The 13,502-nt window shown below is 44.2% G+C and overlaps 1 protein-coding gene across 3 annotated transcripts in view; it reads left to right on the top strand.

Annotated features, from left to right (window-relative positions):
• Positions 1-13,502, top strand: part of LOC110985856 (MAM and LDL-receptor class A domain-containing protein 1-like) — a 48,865-nt gene that overhangs the window by 25,695 nt on the left and 9,668 nt on the right. For all 3 annotated transcript variants that reach the window (XM_022247272.2, XM_087136935.1, XM_087136936.1), the window contains exons 8-14: positions 1,931-2,077; positions 2,567-2,835; positions 4,450-4,543; positions 4,813-4,980; positions 6,901-7,172; positions 8,229-8,319; positions 12,882-13,106. In XM_022247272.2, coding sequence (XP_022102964.2) covers positions 1,931-2,077; positions 2,567-2,835; positions 4,450-4,543; positions 4,813-4,980; positions 6,901-7,172; positions 8,229-8,319; positions 12,882-13,106 — 1,266 coding nt within the window. The remainder of the gene's footprint in view (positions 1-1,930; positions 2,078-2,566; positions 2,836-4,449; positions 4,544-4,812; positions 4,981-6,900; positions 7,173-8,228; positions 8,320-12,881; positions 13,107-13,502) is intronic.

Genomic DNA, 13,502 nt, shown 5'->3' with positions numbered 1-13,502 from the left:
AATCGCGAGATACAGCAACTGCGACTTTAGTGTGAAAAATTCAAATTGCTATGTTCATGTGAATTGAAAGAACTTCAATTGAATTGAATTGCAACTATACACGTATATCTTTTAACACTCTAAGGCATGCCCATGGAGCAATATTTGTCACCAAAAGAGGCCATGCAAAGTAACCAACTTTTCAGTACGAAGTCGGCCTCTCCAGACTTAGCTGACTTTGTTTGCATGTACAAAACAAATGGGAAACAAGGGCGTTTAAATATCAGCTGGAGGTGAGTTATAAGCTGCTTAGATGTGAGCTGCACCTGTGTACTTATACAATCAGACCATAATTGCACATGGTCTGTTGAAAAGTGGTTGATGTAAAGAGTACATAGAGTTACTGCATTAATTCGTAAGTGGCCCAGTGCACGTGCCCCTACTGAGTTTGAACTTTGACATTCCCATTCTTAAAAGTTTGCAACACTGCTTTGCTACCAGTTTGTTTGTTTTAGAGAACAATTTTCAAATGGTGAATGCACTGTTCACATTGTTTGTCTACAGACTTCAAGTTCACATATTCCCTAAAATGGTCTGTTTTCTGTGTTGAAATTTGTTTACCATGTATGATGTTCGTGACATAGCCAAGTTTGTGATTAACAGAATTTCATATCTTGATGCTGTTCCGTCAAAAATGGCAGTAAGAGGATTTTTGCAAGTCCAGGTTAAGTCGCTAATCATTATTTGTTAGCTCATTTCAAGTCTCAAGACATTTGGTGCGGTCAGAAAGCCAGTCACATGTCCCTTTGTCCAAGTACAAGTCACATGGCACATTTTTTATCCCAGTCACACATCAGCAGGGCAGACCAGACTCAAAGTCAAAGGTTCAAACGGCGCGCCACGCAAAGTCTGATGTTTCTGCACACAAGGCGCAAGTTGATGGGCCTAATTTTAACATGACGTCATTCAAGTACATTCGTCATTCTATAAATTCCAGATCCAAAAGTAAGACATTTTTGTGTCCCTGTTACACCTGACCTGTGTCATTTGACGTGAAAATATCATTGAAATTGATTTCAACTATTTATATTTCTTTCAGGTAATTTGCATTAATTTATTACGCTTGGAAATTAGAGAATTTGTTCTGAACTAACAAAATCATGTGTCAGATGTGACAAGGACTCGAAAAAAATTTGACCCGTAATTTATAGAATGACCCTTCTGACTTGTGACTGTAGGCGTTCCTTTGAGAGTATTTTTTCTGTAATAGTGTAGCGTGCCGCTGACCCTCACACTCGCCAGTGGTGTGCCGTCAGACAGACGCTCAGGATTAGGCCCTCCCGACGAGCGGTTATCGGGAAAACCCGGGGCGTACCTCCGTTTGGGAGAAATATACCCCCAGGCACCGCATGAAATCCGCAGTCACCCACACTTTCTCACCCACTCTGGCTAATCAGTAGAGGCGCTAATAATCCACACCACCAGGGTTTTCTATGTGTGCACTCTGATTTATTCACTCCTACTCAGGTGTATCCTATCTAAGCGCCTCCTATACAGGTGGCGGGAGACTTGAATGCAATAGAACCAACTCAACACTTGTTATTCCACTCACCAACTGGGCTGCGTACCTCTCTGGTAGCTCCGGCTGCCGTGGGGTCCTCGGTCCGGCCGATTACGCTAAAGTGACCCAGGAGTGCGAGTTTGTGAGAGCTAGCTTGCTGTGTACCAGGACTTGCGAGAGCTAACGTGCAACATGCAGAGTGCGACGTGCAGGGAAGAGCGCGACGTGCAGAAACAGAGAGCGACGTGCAGCGAGCGCTGCCTTATATACCGCTAGCAACACACGCACTGGCTGCAGCGGCACGGAGCCACCTCGCCGGGTACCAGCCCTAGACTGGCACTAGCCCAATGTTTCGTTACAATAGGTTCTACTCTGTTGTTTCTTTGGCAGAGGAGGTCATTTGTGATTTCGAGTCCCTCCACATCTGTTATTTCACCCAAGATCGTTCGGATGACCTGGATTGGATCGTAGGCAGTGGAGACACACCAAGCTATCAAACAGGGCCATCCAATGACCACACCTATGGAAATAACTCAGGTAGCTTTTTTGCCAAGGATTACACGCTTTGAATGCTGTTCTGTAGTAATTGAGGACAGAAGTTACACAGAGTGACTAATAAAAATATTTGAAATATTTCTGCAATGGACCTTCAAACAATGAACCTGTCATGAAAAAGGATACAAAAACTATGTAGCACTCACTGTTAATTCCTTTAAGTACTGTAATGTAGATGTTCTCTTACAAGTAATGTATCGTAAACCGAATCCGAATGGTAGTTGGCCCATCCAAACCCTCTAATAACATTAACAGGTTAGCAAAGGTTAAAGCATAAACTGTGACTCAATCATTACTGATCAATTTCTGTTGACAATGCTCATTTATTTCTCACCAATTAGATGTTACCAAAATGGATGCCACTCACCTCATGTATTGTGACTGGTGAAACCGCCAGCCAGAAATACACCTGTTTAACGATAAACATTAGGGGCTGTTCCTGAAAATCTGCCGGTTGTTTCCACACTGCAGGTAATTACATGTATATAGAGTTCTCAAACCTGGTTGGATCGGGTCACGTCGCGCGGCTGATCTCCCCGCCCATCACCGAGACTCATGGCCACGCCCATTGCCTGATCTTCTGGTATCACATGTACGGCCAACACATCGACGATTTGAATGTGCTGCAGGCCAACGCATCCACTCCAACTCAGCGGAAACTCATTTGGACGCTGTCCGGCAACCGAGGCGACAAGTGGCGGGCAGCCGAAGTGCATGTCCAGAGCAGCCTGGATTTCCTAGTGAGCAAAGACACATGCCAGTTCAAGTGCATTAATTTCAGCCTGGTTTCCATACGGTCATTTGTAACGCAGATGGTCCTCAAAACTTGAGGATGCATACATGGGCAGACAAGACAATGCATAAGGTCAATCCACCACAAACGTGAACGCGTCTCTGTCTGTGATTTTTTTCTGAAATACCCTTTTAGATTGACTGTACCGCCACATGATGCCAACCTGTACTCCAGTTTCATGCATTTCATTGATGGTCAGCTATGGTATTTCATTTATCATAAGGGTGTAATATTTAAGCACTAAGGGTAAAATGGGCAAAATTTGTGGAACTAAGCAAGAGGGGCATCGTTGCAGGCTGGTCATGCCAGAATCCGTGATTGTACGGCTACTCGACACAGAGAGTCGGCGAAGTTAAACCTGGCTCAACTTTGCAGATCGTTCCCACGTTGGTTTACATTTGGCATGTTTCCGTGTGTCTGCGTTGCAGTTTCCATCTTGATTGCATTGCTTTCTGCATTTCTCACGTCGATATGGAAACCAAGCTTTACTCTCGATATAGACAGTTACCCTTCTTTTGTCTACATGTAACTCCTCAAAGAATTATTCGTACCGTTAAAGTAATTCTTCTTCTTCACACCGATTGTAGCATTTCTTATGAATGAAAAGAAGCACTAAACCAGTGTACACAGTATCTGGTAATGCTTAACCTCCCTGTCCAGACTATGGAATGTTTCTATTCCCCAGTAAAGCTCGTATCAGGTGGAAAAGCAGTGATTGGATTGGCTGGCTGTCACAGTGGCGATGATGCGATAGGTGTTATGTATAACACCTGAAACCATGCTTCATCACTACATGACTGTTTTTAAGTTGGTGACTGGCAACCACATACTCCCTAGCTGTTTGGCCATGGGGAGAGTTTACCTATTGGATCTTGTTATCAGTTAAAATGCAGACTGATGTGTCTGGTAGGGTCTCTAGCCAAAGTTCTCAGAAGGTTAGGGCTAAAAGGGAAAGTGTAAAGAAGACAGAACTGTATAAGCTTGGCAGCAGAAGGAATTAAGGTTGATCTTTTGATGGAAGAACAAATGTGGCATATTGATATCAGCTCGTTGGTGTCAGGCAGTTGATTGACCAAAAGAAACATTTAAAACAACACTTCTCATTATGACAACTGCAACAATATCATGCATATTTATAAGACATATTTTTTTACGCTGGGGAGATGTTAATTGAATAGAGTGTTTTTGTCCTTCATCACTAACGTTATACTTCAAATACCGTATACTCTGTCTTGTTTGGAGGCTTCTGAAAAAAACTTGCTTTTTATGAATGTGGTTAAATTACGCAGTACCTGCTATTTTACTTTAACCTCTGCAATCTTGATGGTCAAGGATAAGACATGCACTTGTAAGCACAAGGTCATGGATTCGAATCCTAACTGAGTAAGCAAGAGAATGCGGTCACAAGCCTTGCACAATTAAACACTGTATAGAGTGTCATTTATGAAGGACAAAAACACCCAGTTTAAAATATAAAACATAAAATGTTCAGCTTACAGCGAAATACCTAACACACACTGAGGGTATAACTCGTAATCTTTAAATGTTCCATTTTGGCCAGATCATATTTGAGGCATTCCGAAGCACCAGTTACCAAGGTGACATTGCCATTGATGATGTTCATATCACGTCCACCGAAGGCTGTCCGGGAGAAGGTTAGCTTGGATCATTCAAGTCTTTCGCACTCTGCACCCAATAATTGTCATTTCTCAACATACACAACTGCAGGCTGTGGGTAGCATATGTAACTGTATGTTGTTTACAGACATTTTAAATTGAATTTTAATGTCCTATCGTACATTCTGCATTGTTAGAAGTTGGCAGGGGAAGTGAAAATCCAAGTTTTGTTTTACTTACCAGTTTTGAAAAAAATGTGTTTTCACTGTGAGTGTGTTATTTTTTCTTTTTGCCAAATGTATTGCAGCTGGATTAAAGAATTACCCCAGTATCACATGCGACTTTGAAGAAATTGAGATCTGCTATTACAAGCAAGATTCATCAGACGATTTTGACTGGACGTGGCAAAATGGTGCAAACCAGTACCTTTCAAGTACTGGGCCGGGAGAAGACCATACGACCAACAGCCCACTCGGTGAGAAACTATTTAACGTTAAGTGAAACACAGTATGGTCTTCGTAACATTTTTAAACATTTTGAGAATTTTCTCAAAACTATTTGAAAAGAAAATCATGCCAAAAACTACCTGCTTAGTTCAATTCTCTTAACGTATCAGACCAAGGTAGCACAAATATGCTTGCCGTTTTTCCTCAGTGAAAAATATTAATAATTTACACCATCTTTAATTTTGAATTTAAATTCAAGAAGCTAGACACACATTTTTCACTAGTGGCCAAAAATGCGATTTAACATTCCATAGAACTTTGACCTTTTTTGTTGTTTCCAGTATTAAGTTTTAAATCTTTGTCAACTCACACAATTTGAGTCATTTGAACTGTTGCGCTAATATATTCCCAATGAAAGTAATTCCGTTAGATAATGCCGTCCTACATTGCTGTATTAGGAATGTCAGGATTAATAAAGAAGCCCACTTAACGAAATTGTGAAAAAACACCTTTTATTGGGCATATGGTGCTTTATTTCTCCATTTATCTTCTGGAGATAATCTTATCTCCTGCATTCTACTGTGTAAGGTGGATGCTAGCTGGTGTTGAAGCTGTTGTTTGAAAATGAAAGATAAATATTGAATTACTCCATTGCCCGGAAATCAGAGGACAGGTGGTGCATGTACTTTTAATCCTACTGCTGCTGCATTTCCACTGTGGTGGTTACCCAATCGTATAGCATGCTAACTCTTATGGGTTATCGGGTCCGTCAGATTGCAATATGGACTGAATTTATTGGAACTTTAAAATACGTGCATAAATCACCCAGGCTGCACCAGAAAGTGATCTAGTCAGATAAACAAACGTTACAAGAAGTGATTCACATAACTGTTCACAGATAAGTTTCTTTTGTAGAGATAAGGATTTGGCAGTTCAGCGGCATATCACAATGGCCTGTGCATGCAAACTCCAAATGTAGTGAGAGTGAAAGCTGCTGTGGACGAATTTTAAATGCTCTGTAAGGTTCGGCATGAAAAGAAATGCATTGTATTTCTGAAACCAATTTTAGGTAAAGTAAGATTTTGGTAGACAGCTTGTTTGCATTTATGTGACCTGGAGGCTTTTCATTTAAAAAATTTTGCAAAAATCTCTTTCAAATCTTTCTCATCTGAAAATTACTAAGTAATGTTAACCAGGCCTGAAATTGTTTACTTTTGAAGAAGAAAACAAGATATAACAACTACTATACTGGTAACTTCTGGTATTGAATACGCAAATGAGTCGTTTGATCAGGATACCGGTAGTTGTACAATATTTCTTACTGACATGTCCTACTAGTCAGATCCTGGAGTTTGCCCACAGAGCCATTCAGTACATGTGCTACTACATGAACATATTTGTCCTGTGGCCAAGTTAAACTCGTGGTCTACTTTGTCTCTGTTATAGAGGTCTTGGTCTCTGTGTGTGTAACAAAACAAATAGAGGACCTGTAAGTTTAAATGTCATCCTTAGGTGAGATGAGGTTTTGCAGGACGTTTTAACCGTCATGTATGCAGCTGTGCCTGTGTATACAGCTGTATCATGTTTACGGGTCCTCCTGTGCAAAGCGGTCAAATACATGTAGGTCATGGAGGCCAACAGTCCCATTATTTGTGACCCACGCCGTGAAAATGAGACGCATGAGAATCTTGCACAGTGGAAACCAATAAGAGCCCTCAAACAATTTCAGTTCTCCACAGAGTACCAAATAGAGTGATAAAGTATCAAAGTAAAGCTCAGTTGGCTACATATGCAAACTCAAAAGTGGCTTTGACGACTTCTGACATATGTTCACCGAGTGGGTCACATATTGGCACTCACCCTGCCCCAGAAACAATTCGCCCATCAATGGCCCCCCATCAGCCAATGCCAATAAATTTAGCTGTACTTTATTCCTGGCTCCCTCCCAGGGTTCTACATGTACATCCAGCAGGACAACACCAACGTCCCACGGGGAACAGCTCGGTTAATGTCCCCGGAAGCCAAGGTACAACCTGTCCCGTCCTGCTTGGAGTTCTGGTATCACATGTTTGGTCGGGATATCGAGTCGCTGCAGGTCTACATGAAGAAGAGCAGCGACACAGAGCTTCCTGATGACCCTGTGTGGAGCATGACTGGGAATAAGGGAGACTATTGGCACAGAGCCACGATTGATGTCCCCGTGACACCATACACTTTCAGTGTAGGTTTACACTTCTCATTTCCGAATGATATCTGAAAGCAACTCCATGTTGCTGCAGTGAGCCAGTTCAGTATTGCAATAGCGCGTGCCTAAATTGATGTGCGTAAGAGGCTTTTGGAGGGGCATACAAGGTTTGCATTAATTATCAGCGTGGCCCTACATTGACTCGCTTGGTTGTTTCTGTTTTGTTGTCTACCCCTCTCCAGTGCGATCCACTCCACCCCATTTACTTCAGTCCACTCCGCTCTGCTCCACCCCACTCCAATCCACTGCATTCCACTCCACTCTGCTCCACCCCACTCCAATCCACTGCATTCCACTCCACTCTACTCCACCCCACTCCGATCCACTGCACTCCACTCCACTGCATTCCACTTTGATCTACTCCACTCTGCTCCATTCCACTCCGCTCCACCCTACTCCACTCCGATCTACTCCAATCAACTCCATTCCAATCTGCTCCACGTACTCTGCTCCACCACACTCCAATCCACTGCATTCCACTCCACTCTGCTCCACCCCACTCCAATCCACTGCATTCCACTCCACTCTGCTCCACCCCACTCCAATTCACTGCACTCTACTCTACTCCACTCCACTGCATTCCACTTTGATCCACTCCACTCTGCTCCATTCCACTCCGCCCCACCCTACTCCACTCCGATCTACTCCAATCAACTCCATTCCAATCTGCTCCACGTACTCTGCTCCACCACACTCCTCTCCGCTCTGCTTCTGCCCACTCCAATCCACTGCATTCCACTCCATTCCACTCCACTCCACTCTGATCCACAGATGAAATTTTTCATTCGACTTCGCTTCACCTCATGGAATGGAACATTTCATCTGCCATACAGCTCATGAAATTACTTTTACCATTGCAGTCATAAGCATTTGTTATTTGTGAACTATTTTGCTGTCTTTAGCTTTTGTTTTGGAAGCAACAAAATTAATGGCATCTTCATTTGAGAAAGATCCAACTTTAATAAAAAATGCTGTTATCCAGCAAATAAGCCAGTAAAAGTGTGCCTGTTTTTTTACATATTTTGTCAACAGTTCATCTTTGAAGCAACCCGAGGCCAGACATTCCGAGATAATATAGCGATAGATGATGTCACATTCTATGAGGGGAATGACTGCCCACCATGTATGTATCTCAAGGAAATGTAGCATTGTCCTCATGTACCAGGAATTGTATTTAATATTCAACAGTTGTCAAATGTTGTAATTATGAGATTTTCCATTACACCGACGTATATTAATTAACAGTGTATTCTCAGTGCCGTCCAAGAGCTTGTAATAAGAAGTTGTGTAGACATTTTAACCACTCAACCACCGAGCTTGCCGGGGTCGGTTGGCCCCTCCGAGTCAAATGAAGCAGTGGGTACTGCAAACTATTTCACGATTTACTTTGCATCAGGGAGATGTTGATTTTGATTATTGGGTCTTTTGCTTTCAACCTACCCCAAACAATCGCTATAAATATGCAAATTCAGTAGCGTCTGATTCAATTTGCTAAAACTTCTGATCAACCGTAGTGCGCCCTCTAGTCCCATGATGCATAGCGGAATGGCCACCATGTTCTTTTTTTCTTTTGACATTTCCGAGTTTTTCTAGTTTCCGTTTCGCTCCACACCTTTGTGATATTCTGACCAACGTATTGCAATAAACGTATATTTTATATTTATGAGTTAATGTGTATATTTTCTTGTTTGGTGGGATATCTTTTCTTCTCATGTGTGTGCATTTTATAGATTGTTGACTTTACGCTATACGCTATAAAGCGATACAAAGAGTCAATGGGGAGACCCTGGCATTGTTGGGGGTTCCACGAGGCGGTGCGAGCGATCCAATGCCGCGGTCCCCCTCTTTCCTTTGTAGATATATACAAGCTGCCATGGGCAACACCCGACATCAGCGTGACTCGGAAGTCTACGCACCAGAGCGGCCCCACGCCGCCAACGCTGGCTACACTGGCCGCAACACCCCTGGTGCCATTGTCTTTAGACACCCTTTCAACTGGGGCACCCGGCTGTGACAAAGACGCTTACACTCCATGGAACAACACAACGCTACTCCCCGGTGCGGTACCTGCAAAGATCGTCGCCGCTCACCTTCGAAAGCGGGACGTCATGCTGTTCCAGTACCGGAACGAATGGCTGATCGTCGGCAGATCGTTCAACGAAGCAGAGGTATCTATCTGCCTTACTCGCAACATCACAAATCGTCCGGGCTTCATCATCAACCACGGGAAGTCTAATCTCACCCCAACGCAATACCTGACGTATCTAGGGGCATCTATTGACCTTCAACGAGGCATAATCTCCCTGACGACCAAACGCATCGACAATCTTCTTGACTGCGTGAAAGTCTTTTCTACCGAGCAGTCTGCTCTGGCCCGCGCCTGGCTCCGTCTCTTTGACTTGATGGCCAGCATGGTGGATCTCATTCCCCTTTGCAGGCTGTACATGCGCCCACTACAACTTCATATCTCAGCGGTCTGCAAGCCAAAATAGGACTCAATCGATCTCCAGGTCCCTAAATCAGACTTCATCCGCCCCCATCTTCAGTGGTGGTTAGTGAAGGAACACCTCTCTCTCTCGGAGTTCCCTTCCCAGAGGTGAACCCGGTAATAACCATGACGTCGGACGCCTCTCATCTGGGCTGGGGAGCCTCCCTACTGCCGCTTTATGCATCGGGAACACGGGACCTCCAGCTCCAAGGGAGTCACATCAATATACTGGAACTTCAGGCCGTATTAAACGCCCTGAAAGCTTTCCACCCAGGCATCATGGGCAAACGAGTCCTCATCCGCTCGGACAACTCCACAGTGGTGTCATACATCAATCGCCATGAAGGCACACATTCTCCCCGCCTATGCCTCCTGACGAGACAGATATTCCTTAGGGCCCAGGATTATGGCATTGACCTCCAGGCGACTCACATTCCTGGTGTCAAAAACTCCATAGGAGATGCTCTTTCTCGGGGAAAGGTACTTCCCACGGAGTGGACTCTGCACACCAGTGTAGTCGAACAAATCTTCGCCGAAGTAGAAAACCGAATATCGATCTTTTCGCCGAGGCAGAGAATGCCCAACTTCCAGTGTTCTGCATCAGACTTACCACCCGCAAGCCTGGGCAACGAACGCTCTTCAAATTAACTGTTGGCCTACGCTTTCCCTCCAATATCTCTAATACCTGCAGTTCTCTCCAAGATGGACAGGGAACCCTGCCATGTCCTTCTCATCGCCACCTTCTGGCCAGGCCAGCCGTGATTCCCACGTCTGGCCAGACTTTTCGTCAAGTTACCGGTGATCCTTCCCGACGGACCAGATCTGCTACATCAACCGAAGTCAGGCGTGCTTTACCCTCATCCGACGCCAATACACCTGACCTGTTGGCTATTGTCAAAAAGTCCTTCAGATCAGCAGGACTTTCTGATGCAGCTGCCAAAATGGCCTCGAAGAGTCTACACGCAGCATCTATGACTCCAGATTACGACATTTTACTTCGTGGTGTTCAGAGCGAAGTTTCTGTAACCTTTATAGCTGACTGCTTCATGCACCTGTTCAAATCAGATCTCCAGGTTTCATCTATCCGTAACTACCGGTCAGCCATTGCGGCTATACACGATGGCTTCCCAGATGGTTCGCCCGTGTCCGACAATACCGCTCTTAAACATCTACTCAGGGGGATGTTTCTTGAGCGTCCCCCAACTAAGAGACAAGTCCCTTCATGGGACTTGTCAGTTGTTCTCCAACTGCTTGCTGGTCCCCCCTTTGAGCCTCTCAGCGACGCATCGTTGATCAACTTATCGGTGAAACTGGCATTCCTGCTGGCAGTTACTACCTCACGGCGTGGCAGTGAACTGAAAACATTGTCCATCACAGATCTAGATGGCCACATCCGATGGGAACCCCCATGGTATTCGTCTCATCCCAATGCTTGGGTTTCTCACCAAGTACCAATCAGTTTCCTTCCATCCTCCTGACATTTTTGTACCAGGCATTACCAAACACACTGGGACTCCTGACGATAAATCATGGTGCCCAGTGCGGACTCTTAAATGGTGCTTAGCCAAAACCAGAAAACTCAGAGGTACAACTTCACAGCTTTTTATCACCACAATAAAACGTCACCTAGCTACGACCAGAGACACTATTGCCAGATGAGCAGTTTCGGCTGTCAAGGTTGCCAATCCATATTGGCCGAACTCTGTGGACAATACAACACTACGCCTCATCAGGGCTCCTGATATCCGAGCAGTTTCCACATCATGGGCCTACTTCAGGGGCGTACTGATGGCGGAAATATGCAAGGCAGCATGCATCTACTTTCACCACAAGCCACCCCACCGATGTTCTACAAAAGGACTCCGCACATGGCAGAGCGGTCTTAACATCAGCCACATTGATGCCAAAGGGTTCCTCATCAAAGCGGCCCACCACTGGAACGACATAACAACTCCATTATTTGGTGAGTCCGCAATAAAGTTTGGACAAGTTCATGCTCCTCTGGCACTCTCGTTATGTAGTGCATCCTCTCCGCACCCCCCTCCAAGGGCTCGGTGCTACTCTGCATATTTAGCGACTGTTTGGGGTAGGTTGAAAGCAGAAGACTCTCCCCCCCCCCCGAGAAATGTGGGTGAGGTCCGCTATTGAATACCCATCGTTCCCCACTTTTGGCTCGGACGGTGATAATACCGGAAAAGAAGGACGAACATGGCGACCATTCCGCTGTGCATCATGGGACTAGAGGGCACACCACGGTTGATTAGAAGTTTTAGCGAATTGAATCAGACGCAAAAGAATTTGCACATTTATCGACTGTTTGAGGTAGGTACTCAATAGCAGACTTCACCCACATTTCTGTGGGGGAGGAATTTGCCATTACCCTGACGTATATTAACCTTAACCCCCCAGGCTAGGATTCCTCATCAATCTTTCAAAATCCCCCAACAGTCACCATGAGAAAATTGGATACTGCCTCAGTTCTCCAAAATCCTCCGATATTTCTTGAATATGTTGTGTGGATGGATGCATACTGCCTCAGTCCTCCGGCAATTCCTCTCATTATGTTGAGGTAGTGTGAATGGTATCCTGGAGCAGTACAGACGATTTCACGTATACTGTGGGCATAAATTTCTGTATTACTGGACATAAACAACCCAGGTCTTACCCAAAACCTTGAGACAATGCATCCTTTGCAATCAGCAATGCAGTTTTGCCGTGCAGCCTCAATCCTGCAAAACCCTCCAAAACTGCCCGGATAATTTTGAAGGATTGAAGATAGTTAGGGTTAATAAACACTCTGTACTTAGTGCTGAAACCAACACCTTCCCAACACAAAGAACATCTTGAAATAGTTGTTCAATTCATTGTAACATAGCCATTTCAAAAACCGAAGGGCGCAAAATACCCCCATTACTTGTGATTCGCAAGCGGATAAACGGCACATATCTAGAACAGTCACAGCTGTATCAATAAAGCTGTCCAGAAAACAAATCTGCTTTCACAGAAGCATCTGCTGTGATGAAAAAAAAAGAATTTAAAAACCAGCAGGCACCTCTATTTTCTCAAACTTTAGACAACTTTGATTTTTGTTTGACCTCACCAGGTTTTAATTTGACCTTACTAAGTTTTACTCATTGTCCAAAGGTTTCCAATCATTACTGCCTCTAACATTCAAGTGAATCATTCCCCCATTTCAGTCACCACCAGTGCACCAATCCCGACGACCACGCCGGTACCCATTGCATCCAGTTTGGCAAACTGCGATTTTGAAGATGTGAACGACACAATGTGTGGCTACACACAGTCAATCCATGACGAGTTTGATTGGTCACATGGAAGTGGACCGATTTTTTATATTTTTTCGTTTATATTTTGGGGAACTATCCCGTTTGGAGATTACACTATTCTGGGAGTTACTAGAGGTAGGCCAAAATAATTTTCCTATAAAAGTTACCTGTTTTCTTGAAATTTTAGTGTTGTCACGGGATGTAACACTGAGATTATGTGAACATTTTACACAGATGAAATTTAACCCATGAATTTTTTCTTCAAAATAAAATCGGACGTGAATCTCAGCTCAAGTCATGAAAGTTAAATTGCTCATTGATGGGGCTAAGAGGTCAGTTACAAACACCGTTCTTCCATGTTTTAAGAACAAACCCCAGTTTTGCCCATCGCTACCCAATCCAACCAGAATCTGACGGCAGACAAGGTTAGGTTTTTTTTTTTTTTGCTGAACCACGGGTCGTAATCTGTTCATGATTGGAACTGACAACCCACTCCATCCTGTTACCTACAGAGAAATGACACGGTTGACC

This window comes from Acanthaster planci, linkage group LG05, assembly GCF_054643075.1.
Source record: "Acanthaster planci isolate LZ-2023a linkage group LG05, COTS_SCS, whole genome shotgun sequence".
NCBI classification, from domain to species: Eukaryota; Metazoa; Echinodermata; class Asteroidea; order Valvatida; family Acanthasteridae; genus Acanthaster; species Acanthaster planci.
The sequence above is the reverse complement of the archived record's forward strand: the minus strand, read 5'-3'. Positions and strand labels throughout refer to the sequence as shown.